Below are 18,776 nucleotides of genomic sequence, written 5' to 3' on the forward strand. Positions count from 1 at the left end.
GTGTGCCTTTTTTCTCACACTGCCTGTGATCCCACACAGCACCTGAGATGGATGTGACTTGCCAAGATGTCAATCTGTTGACCACAAGACACCATCAACCAAGACTCCACTCTTTAAAACCCAATTCCTTGCCTTATTTAGGTGAAATTTTCTATTGAATGTTCTTACCCGATAAATAGATGGGTTCGAATGTGCTTTCTTGCCCCCTTGCCTTCCAGTGTGGGAGCTGACAACTAAAGTCTCAGAGCTATCCCTGACCCCCCAAAAAGGTATTTCTGTGTTTGTATGGTTTTTTAGTTGCCAACTCGGCCAGCTGGATACACTGGTTAAGTTCCTTTTTAAGACTGAGTCCTAACTAGAGGGAAGGTGATTTAGACAGCTGTGAAACACACAGCCTACTGTTCCTAGGTGGCATTGGTTCAACAACAGTTCAGTAATGCTCTCCAAATTTTGGAGACAAGTCCTGCCCACATTTTCCTTGCTAAAACCTTCTGATCCTGAATTTGTCAAGGCATTACTGTGACAGTAACTCCCCCAAATCTACTGTATTTACAAAATCTTGTAGTCTACATGGTTCAATTCTACTCTCTAGACTGATGTTGATTTGCCTGCCTTACTGTTGGCAGCCTGGCCAACTTTGTTTCTTGCCTATCTTGTTTTTCCACTCTGAGCCGGTGATCTCATTGTGGATCTAAATTCTTTGGCTGGGAGATTATGTGCAAAAACAAGGTTATGCTGGGGCATGAAGACCTACTTGGCAACAAGTATTTAAGGGAGGTTAGATAACAAAAGCGACAAAGTATTGCACCTACATGTATGCACGTGTATACACACACACACACACACACCTCAGCCAATAAAAATACTACACAGGCTCATGTTTGTACTAACCACCCTTTAATGACATAGCTGTCTTATGTTTAATAAAGAAATACCATGGCTAAATTCTATCTGTTTTGTGTAGATACCAACCAAAAAAAAAATCAGGTTAGCAATTTATCCTGACAAGAAATAGGTACATTTGGTAATCATAATAACCTTACAAGCCTATAATCTGAGATACTAAATAATTGCCCTTTTAAAAAAAAGACTAACTTGAGTACAGCCACATGACAGAAGATCCAAGGCTATACCAAGTTAAAAAGCACAAGAGCCAGAGCCCAGCAGTCAGAGCTGCCACTCCATCACAGCCTTCTTCCCTGGAAGCTTTCTGTCCCACGAGCTTCCTGATCAACCATACAAACAACAGAGCCCTGGGTGGGAGGGTGGAGAATTTAAGTTCAGTAGCTTAAGACAATAGGGAGGTGGGGGGGTGGGGATAGAAAAAAGACAGACAGTGGAATGAATCTGACATAATTTTCCTATGTACATATATAAAAATATCACAGTGAATCCCATCATCATGTACATCCTCAAGAATCCAACTAGAATAAGATATATTTCATGCTTGTTTAATGATATCAAAATGGATTCTACTGTCATAGCAAGCACCTAGTCAGACTACCAGTTTATAAAACTGGAAAAGCCTCTGCCAGAAAAAAACAATTTCATGCATTAAACACCCACCCTTATATAAGTGTTCATTTCCCCAAATCTGCCTTATTACTCACACAGGTGGCCACAGACATTCACACTGGATTTATAAAAACACTGGATTTGCCTGAGGCAATATAAAAATATTTAATTCTGTTACACCTTCCAACTGGTTTACTCAGACTTGTGTTCTGGGTGTCACATGCTAGACAGGACTTTTTTTTCCCTTTCCCAACCAGACAATTAAGCAGAAAGTGTCTGCATCTAACTCTTCCCATCCTTGGAATCTCCTTAGTCCTGTCCTGAGTGCAAACAGTTCTTGGGAAATGTTATGGTAGTTACTATTACAAACTAACCCTTTCTTCTGTGTATTCTTGAATCTCAAAAACTGAGTTTCTTGATTAAATGTCCCACTAAGCTGATTTTCACTATTTAATGTGTTATTTTAGCTGGTAATCCAGACTTCTGAAACAAATTCTTCCCTTCTTAAATAATTAATCTCCTTCTGTTTCTGAACAGAAGATAGTTGTTTTTAAAAAGTAACAAACCAAAAGGAAAAAAAAAAAAGTAATTTACCAAAGTTCCTCACATTTATAATTCCACTGTCCCACAAATTGCAATCTTGCCTTTCCCCTAATTAGTATTATTCCACTAGCCAGATCTTACTGATGGTCAATCTCAACTACCACAATAAATACCAGTATAGTCAAATAAGATACTTTAGATGAGAAGTTCTAACATCTCCAAGGCTCCCCATGAGTTTTATCACATGTCCTTAGAAATAGATGAAGATGATGGTAATAACAGCAATAGTGATAATAGTGGCAGCTAATACTTACCGAGTCCTTACTTTGTACCAGCCAGTTTTAAGTACTTTACAAGTGTTAATCTAAACCCATGAAATGGAGCAATTATTACCCGAATTTTTCACAAGGGCCCAGACAAGTTAAGCTCTGTGCAGACTAGAACTATTTGAATAAAAACAGTCTGGAGCTAAGCCCTGGAGCCAGACTGACAGCTTACACTTGGAAGCTCTGATACAGAGGCATAGGCAGAAATATAACTTGGAACTTAGTCACCTTGAGAGAGATTTTTACTTAACCAGGTAAACTGAATTATGGATAAATGAAAGCTAATGTTTACAGCCCTTTTCTCAAAACCAGATTGCAAAGGTTTTATAGCACTGCAAGGTACACTGTCACTTGAATATGCAGTACAGAAATTTGAAAGAGACTGTTCTAAGAAAGAGTCCTCTCTATTTAGCCAACGGTGTGGTTCAGCTAATGGGAGGCTCATAAGCACAGTTATATGTTCCCAATTATGCCACATTCAATTAAGGAGGGCTTCAGACAGGATTATCTTGTTTTCTTCTAAGCTCGTTTTCAACTTTTCTTCCAGGTCTCTGGTCTCTTCTGAGCTGTTGAGTTTCATCTGCTCATAATTTTCACATGCTTCCTTAAGCTGCTCTTGTAATACTTGGTATTCCTTTTCAATCTGTGAAATATCCCCCTAAAAATAAAATCATTTAAAATGCCTACTTATGAACTTGTTCTGAATTGTTTTTTAAAATAAACAAAAGAGGATAAAAGGAAGAGGAGAATTTACAAGGAAAATGTCACAATTCAGGAATTTAAAACCTCTAAACTTTGCTTAGTAGAGCCAGCTCTTAAAATAATTAGTCATGTTACTGGAATTCATAATGAAACTTTTCAATCTGTACTATAATTGGTTGTGAATATTTGCTTGTTTTAGAAAGGTTCAGTATTAGAACAAGTTTCATTTGAATTTTACTATATGATTAACATCACAAACTATTTAGTAGGTTTTAAATGGTGATCATATATATGAATAGAACATAACATAACTTTGGTCCTACTTTTACATGTTTCAAATGCACAGTTGCTGGTTATTTCAAAAAGATAAATTGTTATCAAAATTGTTTCTAGCTATCTGTCTCATGAACCAGCTTCAAAACAAAAACCAAAACCCAGAAATCATAGTACAATAAACATTACTATGTAAGGCTTTTTTTTAAACAATGTTTTTGTGTCAATTTTTTTTTATTGAGGTACAATTAACATACAGTAAGATTTGCCAATTTTTTTGTGTGTGCATGTGGTGCTGGGCATTGAACCCATGGCCTTGTACATGCGAGGCAAGCACTCTACCAATTGAGCTATATCCCCAGCCCCTATTATGTAAAGCTTTTTAAAAACCTCTTATACACCTAGGGCTGCTGGCGATTATACACTTCTATTGTGAGAATATCTGCTGGATGCTCAAAACTTCTCCCAGCTGCAGGAGACTGCCCTCCTGTGACAGCCAGATTTCAGAGATCTATCTCAAAGGCACAAAACTGGGCCATCTTCGACATTTCCTTTATCTCCCCACAATACCTGAGCATCTTCCAAGTGTAAAAAGGCAGGAAATCAAGTATTTATAATTTTGTGTTCTCTAACTGTTATCTATAACACCTGCCAGTCCACTTGGAAAAGCCCCACTTATGTCTGTACAGATTGAGAGTTTAGCACTATGAACAGACTTGATGTTTAATTAACAGATTAAACATTCAACCTTGCGACCCACAAGCAAGATTTTATAGTTTTAGATCTTACTTATCTCTATTTTCATTCTCAATTTGTCAAAAGGATCCCAATCAATAGCAACCTAGTACTATGAATTAAATTTATATGCTCCCATATCATCACAGAGTAGGTAAGAAATTAAGTGCCACCTCTACATTATTACATTTAAACTTTGAAATACATTATTTTTGCCTTTAATCAGAAAAACAAAGATTAGGGATATGTGCCAACTTCTCAAGGTCTGAGAAGAAAGCAGAAGCCCTGGGATTCAAATGCAAGTCTGATTGAGAAACCATCAATCAGCTAGGTTAGTGTCATGGTCCTGAAACTAAGAACTAACTTAAGAAGGCACGTGTGAATATCCCAACACTGACTCATCAAATAACAGAATCTACTTGTTTTAGCATTAAGTGCAACATAAAAATTCAACACCAGTCCCTCTGCTCAGTATATACTATATAGGCAAAAATATTCACTACAGCACTATTTATAAGCATGAAAAGCTGATATAATCTAAATGTTCAATAATAAGAAATCAGTCAAATAAATTATCATACATTCATATAATGGAATACCAAATATCGGTTTAAAATGACAGTATACATCTAAGATTATCAACTTGTATGTTTACTAAAAATCTGTAATACATTAATAAAAGATTACAAATTTCAAATGTAATTTATATGTGGTGATCCACCTTTTAAAAAATGCTGCTTAATTATATGCAAATGTTCAAGTAAGGCCTGAAAGACTACACATCAAAATATTAACGTGAGATAAATGTAGATGATTTTAAATTCATTTTCATAATTTTCAATAATATTCATTTAAAAATACTTAGGAGTTCTATATTACTTTTATAAATGGCTAAAACTACAAAGCCTTTTATTCAAATAGTGGCAAGCCACACAAACTTCTAACATTACTTCTTCCTATTTAACTATATATTGGGTTTTGTAAATCATTTAACTATCAGTAATTATAGAACTGCCTAATTGTTAAATGACAGCATAATATTTCACTATATAGCTCAGTTGGTAGAATGCTTGTCTCTCATGCACAAGGCCATGGAGTCAATCCCCAGCAGCTAAATAAATAAATAAATAAATAAGCAAACAAGCAAGCAAGCAATGGAATACCAAGATAAAAAAAAATTTTTACTATGTAAATTTATCATAATTTAGTCTACTACTAATATATGTTTGAATTGTATTCATTTCTTTCTGGTTCAAATACAGACAAAACAAATATACAAATATCCTTGCTCATTGGTCTCTACATACAAATATGCGTTCAGACAAATTACACATTGCCTTCCCCAGATATTTTCATTTTATTATCGTCTAATAACACATAAATGAATACTTTTCTTATTTCATGTGTGGTTATTTTTTAATGTCTAAAAATCATCTCTCTCTATTTTTTACTATGGACTACCTATTTAGTTCCTTCACCATTTTTGTGATAGGTTGGCAATCTTTTACTTATTTATAGAAACTTTACATGTTAATGAAATCAGTTCTCTATCTGTTCCAGTTTCAGATAATTTTCCAGGTTTGTCATCTGTTTTCACATCCTGTGCATATAATATTTGTTCTTTTTTTTAAATATTTTTTAGTTGCTGGTGGACCTTTATTTTCTTATTTATTTATATGTGGTGCTGAGAATTGAACCCAGTGCCTCTAGGCAAGCACTCTACAAATGAACCACAATCTAAACCCTACACTTGTTCATATATATATATATATATATATATATATATATATAGAGAGAGAGAGAGAGAGAGAGAGAGAGAGAGAGATATGCTGTGCACACATACATCCACATTATGTATGTATATGTATATAAACATCGACTTTTGTGTGTTGTATTAATCTTATGAAAACATTTTCCCAGGTATTTTTATGGGTTCATTTCTTTATTTGTAAGTCTTTGATATGCCTGGAATTAATTTTGGTATAAGGAAGGAGGTAGAAATTTAAGATAATGGGTTTCCATTTCACTTAACATTATGTATTTAATAATCTACTTTTTGCTCACTGCTAATTTACCATCTTTATTATAGCTTAAATTTCTATATTATTCTATCCTATTAGACTCTCATCTAATGACCTATTTATGTGATATTACGATTTTTTGAGATGTAGCACAATTCCCCTTCTTATAATTTCTTTTCCTTGGTCATTCCTTTTTTTTCTTTTTGATATTTAGTTTTTAGTTGTAACTGGACACAATGTCTTTATTTATTTATTTATTTTTATGTGGTGCTGAGGATCGAATGCAGGGCCTCTCATATACTACACGAGCACTCTGCCACTGAGCTAAAACCCCAGCCCCTTCTTGATATTCATTTTTCAATACAGGAACTTTTTAATCAATTTGTCTAGTTCCAAATAAATACTGTGCAGTAGCCAGCCACCAGACTCCAAGTTTAGGTCCCAGTATCTTAGCCTCTTGGTATTCACACCCTGAGACAAACCTTTCCTACCAGGTATAAGGGCCAATGAGTTGGGTCTTTGTGACTGACATAATACAGGGGAAACAATTAAGTATGACTTCTTAAAGTAAGTCATAAAAGTTATTGCACTACATTGAGGTCTGCAAGGTAAGGAAATGAAGGCTCCTATCAACTGCCAGCACCAACTTGCCAACCATGCGAGAGAGACATCTTGGAACTGGAATCTCAAGCCCTATTTACTCCTGCAGATAACTAAGCCCTCCCTAGTCCAAATCTGTACTGTAACCTCATGAAGATATCCATATCTACCCAGCTAATCTGCTCCTGAGTTCCTGACAAAGAGAAACTGTAAGATAATGTTTTAAGCCACTAGATTTTGAAGTAATTTGTTATATTACAATAGATAACCAATGCACTTTGTTCATGTGTATCAGAATTGTGTTAAATTTCAAATCTCTGTTACAATAGGTCTTCCCATCCAAGTGTACAGAATACTATTTCATTTACATCTTCTGTGTATCTCTCAGTAGCATTTTAAAGATTTTTTTAAACATATAAGTTTAACATTTTGTTATTAAAAATGGAATATTTTTTTCTAATATACATCCTAACAGGTTGTTGTTAGTACACACACAGTACTTATTTTGTATTCAGTCACCTTTCTGAATTCTTTTAATTTGGTATAAATTTTCAGTTATCATTTTGAATTTCCAGGTATACAACCTTAGCGTCTATAATTAATGATACTTACACTTCCTCTTTTATATCTTATTTCTTTCTCAGATCTAATTTTGTCAGTATCTCAGGGTAATAATAAATACTAATGAGAAAGTTTTGCCTTTAAACAAGATGATGGCTTTTAGCTTAAGAGAAAAAGCTTGCTAAGAAATACTCGATTCCCATTTTATTAAAACTTTTGGTCAAAAAAGGGTTTGGGACTTGAATTTTATCCAATACCTTTTCAGCAAAAGTTGATCAAGTAACTTTTGTTCTTTGACATTTTAAAAAATATTTCTAGTTGTAGATGGATACAATACCTTTATTTACTTTTTTGTGGTGCTGAGGATCAAACCCAGTGCCTCACACATGCTAGGCAAGTGCTCTACCACTGGGCTATACCCCAGACTTCCTTTGAAATTTTAACAAAGTATATTACATTAATGGGTTTTTCTAACTGAAACATTCTTAAAATGATAAAGGTCTTTATAATATATTTACATATCATTCAAGCTTATTTATTATGAATTAATACAATGCTCATTATACCAGTTAAAACAATAAAGCCATTATACTTACAAATAAATGACAGGAAAAAAACTTAGCTTTTCTTTTGCTTGCTCTTCTCATATTTCAACAATATAAGCAACTTAATTTTTTTATTATATCCTAAAGTTTATTCCAGAACTGTATAAAATTAGCTAACTCTAAAGTAGTTGTAATTCATCATCCCATCTAGGTAAATTAATGAAAATCAAATCTTTAAACAGTTTAATACAATTTTGACTCACCTGTTGTATCTCAAAAGGATCATATGGCTCAGTGTTGACTTCTTGGTTTGTTATGTTCCAAGACACCTATGTTGCAAAATAAACAAATTTAATTTACCTCAATTGATATGGTAAAACAAATTTGCCGTGTAATATCATTTTAAAACACACCCACAATTTTTCAAGGTTTTGGGTCCCCTTACCAATTAAGGTTATGTTTCACAGAATTAGTATAACTGAAAATGTCAGTTCATTACTCTTGTTTTTAAATTTTTTTTAAAAATTTTTATTTGTAGATGGACACAACACAATGCCTTTATTTTTATGTGGTACTGAGAATCAAACCCAGGTCCCACCCATGCTAGGCGAGCACTATACTGCTGAGCCACAATCCCAGCCCCAAGTTCATTCCTCTTCATTATTATTTTTTTCAAAGTTTCCTAGAAAATTGAAAACTTCAGAAGAAGTGCAATTTGATAAGGATTTAACGTATTCACACCCTAGAAAGGAACACTGATTTATTTTCATGCTTGTTAGATAGGAACACTTAATTCCTCATTTATCTCCACCTGATTTTTTCCCCCCTCTTTATACTAGTGATTGAACCCAGGGATATTACCATTGAGATACGGTCTCACTAAGTTGCTAAGGCCAATCTCGACCTTCTGATATTATTCCTCCCTCAGAATCTGGAGTCGCTGGATTATGGGTATGTTCCACTATGTCTTGCTACTTGTCTCTTTTTAAACTTTCCCAATACTCCAGACTCTTCCTTTTTTATTTCCCAGGGAAGCTGCCAGCAAATTTTCCCTTCCTCCGCCATGCAATAGTCCTATGGGAAGATACCCTAAGTGGGGAGACCTCCTATTTGGGTTCTGCTGGAACTGCTGGGTAAGTGGGTGAGATAAGGACTTTATTGTTTGCATATGTACTTCTCTACAGCAGTGGCCACATCCTCCTTTTGTGTCCTTATTAATTATGAAGGCAATATTTTGGCTCCATCTGCTGTCTCATTAACCTTATTTCTTATTTGGTGTAAAATGTGGTCAGGGAAGAATAAGATTTACTGGGCCAAAACTTCTTTCTGACAAAATTACCCACCATGCCCCTCAAAAAAATTCATATTTTAAAAATATTTTCAGGCAAAACCTTCAGTAACCATTATAAAGTCAATAGTAAATAAAACGGTGATTTAAAAAAAAAAAAAAGGAAAATACACCTTTCTCTTTAAATCTTACCTGTACAGCAACCATCTGTGTATGTGGAATATTTGTTAGGGCACTGGACCTTTCTGGACTGACTTCACATTTGTTTTTAGGGTTCCCACAGTGCCCATCATTTCTGTGAGACTCACTTGGGGTTGTACCAGCATCACCTAGGCTGCTCTGTGACTTTACATGTATTCCCAAAGAGTCCTCAAGGATCTGTGTTTCAGAGACAATCTGGTTACCAGCAGCACTCTTAGCATTTAAATTGTGATTCTCAAAATAGGCAGCAGTGTTTTTATCAGCTTTGTCACTGGCTACAAGAGATAGCACCACTGGTATCGATCTCTGCAGCTGATATTCAGAAGAAATGTTGGCCAAAGGTGTGTAGATGCTGGTGTACTGGGGCAAACTTGGTAACACGTTTATGTATGTTGGTGGTGTCTGGGTGATGTCAAATCCCTGAAAAGGAAGATATGTACAGTATCCTGTGACCAAGTGAGATTGAGTCCAATAGGTTGGTTTCCCATCCTCGGGAACTGGTTTGAGAGAATGAGAGGAGACTTGTTTGTGATTTACATCCTCAGAGACTGATATGGGAGAATCAGAAGAGACCCCTTGGGGTTTCTCATTCTCAGAAACTGGACTGGAATAACTATCAGGTACTGATTTGGGTGTAATGTCTTCACAAGTTGGTTTGGGAGAATCAGCAGACACAGGTTTGGGCTTCACATCCTCAGAAACTGGTGCTGAAGACAAATCAGACACTGGTTTCGACTTTACATCTGGTTTAAATTCCCTAGCAGTTGGATTCAGTGGTAGTTTGACTCGTAAATACTCTGTTTTTGAAATTTCTTCCACTTTTGTTTTAATGTTTTTCTTCTTTCTTTTTTTCTTAAGTCGCAATGCAACTTTTTTTAATGCAATACAGTTGTCAATCACAACAAAACGAGGACATCCCAGGAGAAAAGATTTTAAACCTCCTGCTTTTTCTAGTATCTGTCGAGTTTCTTCTGGGAAAAACTCATATTCTTCAGAGAACATCTTGTTACTCATATCCAAGGGACCATGTTCCTCCAACAACTGAGAGAAATAACTTGGAAAAAATTTACATTTACATAAGTTACTAAGTGGAAGTACTTGCACATATTTATTTTTATAAAAGTTTATTCTCCCAAAGCAAAATACTATTTTACTTCTCACTGATCTCAAATGGTCTCCAAAGACAAATAAAAGGTTAAGTATAATCAATATTGCAATAAATAAAACTGTCTACTCCTTAGAAAATAATCCTTTAAAGCTTTTTTTTTTGGGGGGGGGAAGCCAAAGGAAATCAAAAAGTTATTTTTACATTTTAATTATATAATTATGCAATCTCTTTAAAAAGCAATGAACAAGCAAAATTTATTCAGAAATACCATGGTCAATAACAAGAATGTCACAAGAGAAGAGAAAATCAAATCTTTAAAAATCCTATCTCAATTTGCATACAGTGCAATGATTCACAAGGAAAAGGAAACTGCTCTTATAATTCAGCAATGAGGTACCAATAACAAAGGGGATGGACTCCGATCCAAGTAATAATTACCAAGTAGCTAGGAAGTCACAATTCTGAAGAATATGTAATTCTTCTCATGTAAGTTTGACTCAGTGATACTCTTTAATATTTGTTATGGGGAACAAAACTACATAGTCCAATGAATGTTTTAATTTTTTAAAAAAGAGTCTATCTACCATTCTACTGTTGAAAAATACCCACCATATGTAATTAGGTAAAAAAAAAAAAAAAGCAAATGACAAGCTAAGTAACTTAGGGCCTTACTAAGTTGTTGAGGCTGACCTCAAAACTTGCAATCCTCCTGCCTCAGCCTATGGGTTGCTGGGGTTACAGATGTGTGCCACTCTGTCTGGCTAGAAAAAAAAATCTTCAAAGAAAAAAAAACAGTCCATGTTTTTTCTAATGCTAATCAGCAATGAATTTTTCATATATTCAAGCAGAACAAAATTTAATTCGACAAGGATTTTTAGCTCAAAGAGAAATGGTACTATAACCATACTATGAAGAACACTTTTATAGTTAGTATTATTTGACAAATACAAAATGAATTTTTACTCTATATTTAGACTTTTCTAGTCTTAGTATATACAGGGTACAAAATAGCACAAATATGATTTTTTCATAATCTAGTGTTTTACAAGGGTTAGAATCAAATCTCTCAACAGTGCACATTAGTACTGGTGTGGCTGTTTAGTAAAGATGAAAGAAGTTATAATGAAAGATGCTAAATACACTGAGATGACGAGGCTCAAGATCATTTCAGTTTCTGTAGTTTAAGAGATTTCTCTTCTCTTTCAATATCTGGCCCCCCTCAAATACCTCAGACTCTAAAAGGAATAGTATTCCTATACCTAATCAGAGATGAAGTAGTAGACACACATATAAGAGTAAAAAATAATAATAAAGTCAATTACATCAGGGATATTAATAGTTGTTATATATATATATATATATATATCTGCATGTTGCTCTGTGTATATACAACATTTTCATAACACATCATCACTATTATTTCAAGTGGTCAAAGAAGGACTTGCAGAATGCCAGGGCATGTCACCATCAGCACAGGGGAAAGGACAAGGATGGGAAAGACATTTCCAAGGACATTCCCATTCTGCTATTCTGAGAGTACCCTTTGAAAATCATGTTCATGATTCTTATTTCAAAACATCACCTTCATGTGTAATACACTGTAAAACTACCAACGATCACCTTGACTCTCCTCTATGCTGCAGGGCTACATGAGAGACCTCTGCCCTATACTTTCCTCAAATCTGCAACAGCATTTAACCTTATGTGGCTAATAAATCTCGGCTAACACTACTGAGGTGCTATTAGAAAACAATAAAGGCAAAGTACCTGTTTCAACTTCATAAATCCTAAAATGTTACAAAGGGCCTTTAAAAAGAAATTAGGCTAAATTCCTATTTTAAGATGTTACACAATGGGGCTGGGTTGTGGCTCAGCGGTAGAGCTCTCGCCTCGCACATGAGAGACCCTGGGTTCAATCCTCTGCACCACATAAGAATAAATAAGTGAAATAAAGGTATTGTTTCCAACTACAAATAAAAAAATAAATGTTAAAAAAAGATGTTACACTAAAGTCAAGAAAAGCTTAATTTATAGTAGTTACCCCATATTCTTGACTCCTTGTCCAATATTTTTCTACTCAACATTCTTTTCAGATATAGAAGTTTAATTTTAATTTCCTTTTATACTTAGCCAATAAAATAAGGCATCATTTTTAAGCCATCATATGTTTACTTTTTTTAATTTGGTACCAGGGATTGAACTCAGGACGATTAACCATTGAGCCACATCCCAAACCTTTTTACTTTTTATTTTGAGACAGGGTCTCCCTAAGTTGCTCAGGGCTACACTAAGTTGCTGAGGCTGGCCTTGAACTTACCATCCTCCTGCCTCAGCCTCTTGAACCTCCAGAGTGTTAGCTGTGCACCACCACACCCAGTTTACTTTAGAAATTTCAAGAATTAGGTTTTAAGATATACCTTCCTATAACTTCTACGTTTTCTACTATGATAAGATATAAATTTTATCTCAAAAATAAAAAAACCAAATCAGTCTACTTTTTTCTCATAAATCTGTTTAATTTCTTCCCACTTCAGTGGCAATAAATTCTTTAAGATAAAAGCTACTAAAAATTACATATTTTAGCTTCAGTTTTGGATGCTTGAAGCAAATTCCAAGATATTTTAAGAATTCCAGTGTAATTTTATAGGTAAATATTTTGTCATCTAGGAGTCCTATGGAAATATGATTTGCTCAGTATTTCAATTCTAAGGAAAAATCACAAAAACGAAACCCAATTTTAACTAGACTGAATGGCAATAATGGGTTGAAGAAAAAAGAAGAAATGACCATACTATGAATAAGTGACAGAATTTTCAGGAAAACAGTTAGTTTTAAAATTAATTTCTTAATAGAGATCCTAACCCTCAATTTCTTAAACAAAGCCTTGTGTACTGCTTATTAATGCCAATCTCAGAATGGTAAGCGGTTCCCTAGATTTTATCCACCCTACTCAAACTTCAATTGTTAAATTTTGCATTCATATTTTCAATCCTAAAGTAACTCACACCCAGTCACTTAAAAAGGAAAGTATGTTGGGGCTGAGGGTGTGGCTCAGCAATACCACACTTGCCTGAGATATGTGAGGCGTTGGATTCGATTCTCAGCACCACATATAAATAAATAAAATAAAAGTCTATCAACAACTAAAAAATATTTTTTTTTAAAAAAGGAAAGTATGTTTCTCTTTTACATCATTTTAAGGAAGTCCAGTCTCTAATAGAAGACAGGATTCTGTATTTGTACTATTAACACAGCTGAACAATTATAATCCAAGCTGAAGTACTAATAGCATCCTAGGATTCTTTCCCCCAATAAAAAGGGTAATACTTCACCAAGCTACATAATTGAGATGCCAATTGAGTTGCTGCATTTGGAGATGCCAGGCCACTGCATCCTTCAACATAAGAACAATGAGACCAAATAATCATATTATTCTGTCAAATGAATACCTAGGAATTCATGATAAAAATATTATAGCTGAAAGCTTTGTTTATCATTTCTATCGAGACATACCAGAACAATTTTAAAAGTATCTATATTAGCAGCTCAAACTGTCAAAACCAAATATTAGTATGACCCTAAATTTAATAATTAAAAATCCTCAATTAACTATATGTAATATGTGGTAAATGTTCTCAGAATATTCTTCCCCAGAGATTGTGAACCAATAAATGAGTACTGTAAAAAAATGACTTGATTTTTAATTGGCAGTCTTAGTATAAGGAATATTAGTTGTAGGAATATTAATCTACTTACTCATACAGAGTTGAGCATTTCTGTTTTGGGTTAATATCCCATATTTTCTTATTGCGAACAACATATTCATTACTGTGCTGGTCATAGAGAGCTTCAAATTCTTCTACATCTTGCCGAAGATGGTTAGGCACAGCAAATGGGCCTGCAGAATCTGAATTGCGTCTTCTGATTAAAAAAATAATTTTGTTAATTAATAAACTTTTGGATAGGCTAGATGAACATTTAATGGAAAAAAACAACATGATGGTAACGAACATACAACTTGATTTTATGTGGAAGGAAAGTACTACCAGAGAGCTTAGTGTGGTAAAGATACCCTTCATAATTATAGTCAATAAACATTATATCTGACATTCTAAGTAAGCACTTTTAATTTAGCCCTAAACCAAGCACATTTTCCCGCAGCTCCAGTTTAAAAAAAAAAAAAAAATCAATATTGTATTAATTGTAACTTGTTAAAGGGTTGAGAGACAAATGAAGATCTTATAATTGCTATTAATTTAAGTGATATTGAGACTGGTAAAAAGTACTAATAAAAAGATTTTTTTAAAAAAGAATATGATGGCTGGGGTTGTGGCTCAGAGGTACAGTGCTCGCCTAGCATGCGTGAGGCACTGGGTTTGATCCTTAGCACCACATAAAGTAAAAAATAAAGACACTGTATCCACATATAATTAAAAATAAATAAATAAATATTTTTAAAAAAAGAATATGAGATTTTAGTACTTTCAAAAGATACAGTAGATTGAGTGTGGGACCTAAACCAGACAGTATGGTTTAAATCCTGGCTCTGCTATTTATATGAGCCTTGTGCCTGGAGCAAGTCATTCAACTACAACTGCCTGAGTTTCTTTATTTATACTATGGACACAATATCAGTACTTATATCCTAGAGTGGAGGAATGGATTAAATTAATTTATATATGTAAATGCCTTAGAGTAGTGCCTCATACATATTTGTTCACTTCAATGAAGACTGTTATATTATGATCTGTATGTCTGCGTTCCCCAAAAACTCATAGGTCATGAGGGCAAAGACATGATGAATGGGATTTGTACCTTTACAAAAGTATCTTTAGAAAGCTGCCCTATTTTTATGGTTTAGACATGATGTGTCCCACAAAATCTCACATGTGAGACAATGCAAGAAAGTTTTGAGGTAAAATGATTGGGGTCTGAGAGCCTTACTGCTTTCCTCTACTACCTCCTTCCACCATGATGTGCTGCCTCTGGTACAGAACAATGAAGCTGATGTCAATGGACTGAGACCACTGAAACCATGACCCCCAAATAAACTTTTCCTCCTTTAAAATTGTTCTTGTTAGATCTTTTGGTCACAGCAGCAAAAATGCTGACTAAAACACTTGTCCATGTATCATGTGAGAAAAAAGTGAGAAGGTACCATCTATGAATCAGACCCTCATGAGACAACAGATATGTCAGCTCTTTGATCCTGAACTTCTTAGCCTAAAGAACTGAGAAAAGCCAAACTGTGAAAAGTAAATTTCTGTTGTTTGTAAGCCCCTCAGTTTATGGTATATTGTTCTGGCAGCCCAAATGGACAAAGACTGGATCTTAATTCCTCTACTTAGAGAATTCATGAAAATGAATGCAATTTTTTTTTTAAGAGAGAGAGAGAGAGAGAGAGAGAGAGAGAGAGAGAGAGAGAATTTTTTAATATTTATTTTTTAGTTTTCGGTGGACACGAAATCTTTATTTTTATGTGGTGCTGAGGATCGAATCAAGCGCCCCGTGCATGCCAGGCAAGCGTGTTACTGCTTGAGCCACATCCCCAGCCCCAATGAGTGCAAATTTTAACTGTTTTTTTTTTTGGGGGGGGGTGCTAGGGATCGAACCCAGGGCCTTGTGCATGCAAGGCAAGCACTCTACCAACTGAGCTATATCCCCAGCCCCTATTCTTCTTCTTCTTTTTTAAATTTTTTTTTTAGTTGTAGATAGACACAATACCTTTATTTATTTATATGTGGTGCTGAGGATTGAACCCTGTGCCTCACAAATTTGAGGCAAGTACTCTACCACTGAGCCACAACCCCAGCCCAAATTTTAACTGTTCTTATACTCCCTAAGAAATGTGAGCTTGATTGTTTGGTATTATCAGTTTCTTTAAAAACATAGTTTCAACAATGAGAGGCATGAAAAATCATATAAAGTTAAACCATAACATCATATATAGCTTCCAAAATAGCTTCTTTCTCCTATGATAGTAGCATTAATTAATTATCAATAGGACATTCTCTTTACTGAATACTTTAAAGGACCATTTTATAGACATTTTTCTAGGGATTTCCCATAGTGCCCTGAACACAGTGCATCCTCAATATATGCTCACTGAATAAATCACCATTCCTGAGACTTTAACTCATAATGAATTCTTAATGACAAGCCATGCTATTAATTCAATTGAGATATATTATATCAAGTTGTCAATATGTAAATCTTTAAAAATGAAAGGGAAATAAAACACAAGTTTAGAGTACATTAAATTAACATGCCTTATCAAGTGAAAAGCATGTGAGTTATAATGAGGCAAAAATTTTAACAATCATACTTACTTATAATCTTCACCTGAACTGATAGTCTCATTATTTGGTGTTACTGTCGTTGTTCCAGACCCAACTAACATTGGCTGGTTTAAAAGAAAAAAAAATGACAATGACATCTAATTTAAAAGTCTATGAAAGAAAAACATTATCATTAAAATTTATAAACATTTATATAATATTTAAAACCTATTTTTAATATTTAAAACAATATGTAAAACCTATCCAAATTTTCTTATAAATAGGAACACATAGTAATATAAGTTTCAATGTCCAGAAATAAATTCAAATTAACATTTGGGATAGTTTCCAGTGCTCCAAAAAACTTTAAATGTCACTTAAATTTCCATATTAGTTAAAGACACATGGTCAAAGGTACAAGGAAGCTTATACTGGAATTCCAAGCTGCCTGCATCCTCCTCTAACACTTGCTCATTCTCTCTACCCCTGTTCCTCTTTTGCCCCCAAGACATGCTGAAACCAAGAGGAATGCACTATGATGCTGAAATAGTGAGAATAGAGCCTTAGGTGAAAAGGAAAAGTTCCCATCAATTCTAAGACTGATATGATGACTAGAATTAATCATTCTTATTTGAATATTTTAGATAATATTTAAATAAATAAATCCAACAAGAGCTTTTGAATACTAGAAACCAATATCTTATCTGCTCTTATATGAGATATAGAAACCAATATCTTATATATTCTTATCTCTCCCTAAAATTCAGCACAGAAATAATAATAAATAATTATTAAAGATTTACTACCCAATAATCAAAGGTTATTATAACAGGCACAGTAAAGTCAAATAACTTGCTCAAAGTCACAGAAAATAATTGGTAGAACCAAGACAGGAACTCTACCCTATGGCTATCCATAATAGAGTACTACATTATATTTTTAGTCAGAAATATCTAGAAAATATAAATAACTATAAAGATTAAGAGTTTCTTTCAAGAGTTATTTATGTGCAACATGAACCTTAAATTTCCTCAAAATGTAGAAGACTGCCAAAATAGACTAAACCCTTGAAAGTCTTTCTCTACAAAATATTTCAAAATACTGCAAGAATTGCTTATTTCTAACTTATATATCCATTTTTGAGAGTCTGGGCAGGAATTAATTCAGAAAATATTCCATACCTTTGGGTCTTTTGGCTTCTTTTTCTTGCCTTTGTTTTTAACCTTGGTAGAACTAAACTGAAAAATGAGGGGGGGAACAAAACAAAACAATAAACACTCAAATAACAGCATTATGTAGGTCAACATAAACAAACCACATTAAGTTTCACAGACTAATCATCAGTTATATGTATATGAAATGTTGTGTACCAGCCCAAGTGCTATGGCTTATAATAAAAATGAAGAAAAGGCTTAATAATGCCAAATGTTATGATTAAAATTAAATTGTCCTAACATTTTAATCTCATTTTCAACAGGGCTTATGTCATTCTAAATAATTAACTAAACTTTTAAGTAATTCTGATTATGTGCTATAGTAGCATTTAATGAAATCCCTTTCACTAAGCAAACAGATGTTCCACACCCAGCCAGATAATGGGGCACAAAGAGTGAAAGAAGCAGTATTGATTTCTCTATATGGGTATGTTAGCTGTACTTCTGTACTTAGCAGGGCAAAATCTGATAGAGCAGAGTAAGACAGAATTCCATATATTTGATCCTAAAAACTGATAAACAAGTATCTTTCTCTTTGAAAACTGCCACAGTGCTATCCTTTTCATTATTTAATCATGTTCCTCAAATGAAGAATTTCTGGCCTGCCAGAAAGAATAAAAGACAACCACAAGTTGTCAAGGAAGACAACTCTTGAATTACTCTTAAGTTAAACTCATGTTGGAGCTAAGTGAAACAAAGTCCCTTTATTTTCCTTCAGCACAAAAATACCACAATTTTTTTCTCAACTAAAGAACTTTTACTTTTCTCCTTCTAATATTAACATTTATTAGTTGTAAAACTTTATGGAAAGTATTTAACTTAAGCCTCAGAGTTTGTTGAGGAATGCCCCATTCCTAAGAGGATGA

The 18,776-nt window shown here is 34.1% G+C and overlaps 1 protein-coding gene across 1 annotated transcript in view; it reads right to left on the reverse strand.

Moving 5' to 3' along the window:
* LOC144256101 (E3 ubiquitin-protein ligase TTC3-like) overlaps positions 1 to 18,776 on the reverse strand; it is a 75,103-nt gene that overhangs the window by 29,410 nt on the left and 26,917 nt on the right. The window contains 5 exon segments of the mRNA XM_077801227.1: positions 8,085 to 8,150; positions 9,302 to 10,364; positions 14,175 to 14,339; positions 16,748 to 16,821; positions 17,878 to 17,934. Of these exon segments, the coding sequence (XP_077657353.1) occupies positions 8,085 to 8,150; positions 9,302 to 10,364; positions 14,175 to 14,339; positions 16,748 to 16,821; positions 17,878 to 17,934 (1,425 nt within the window).

This window comes from Urocitellus parryii, chromosome 7 (genome assembly GCF_045843805.1).
Source record: "Urocitellus parryii isolate mUroPar1 chromosome 7, mUroPar1.hap1, whole genome shotgun sequence".
NCBI lineage: Eukaryota > Metazoa > Chordata > Mammalia > Rodentia > Sciuridae > Urocitellus > Urocitellus parryii.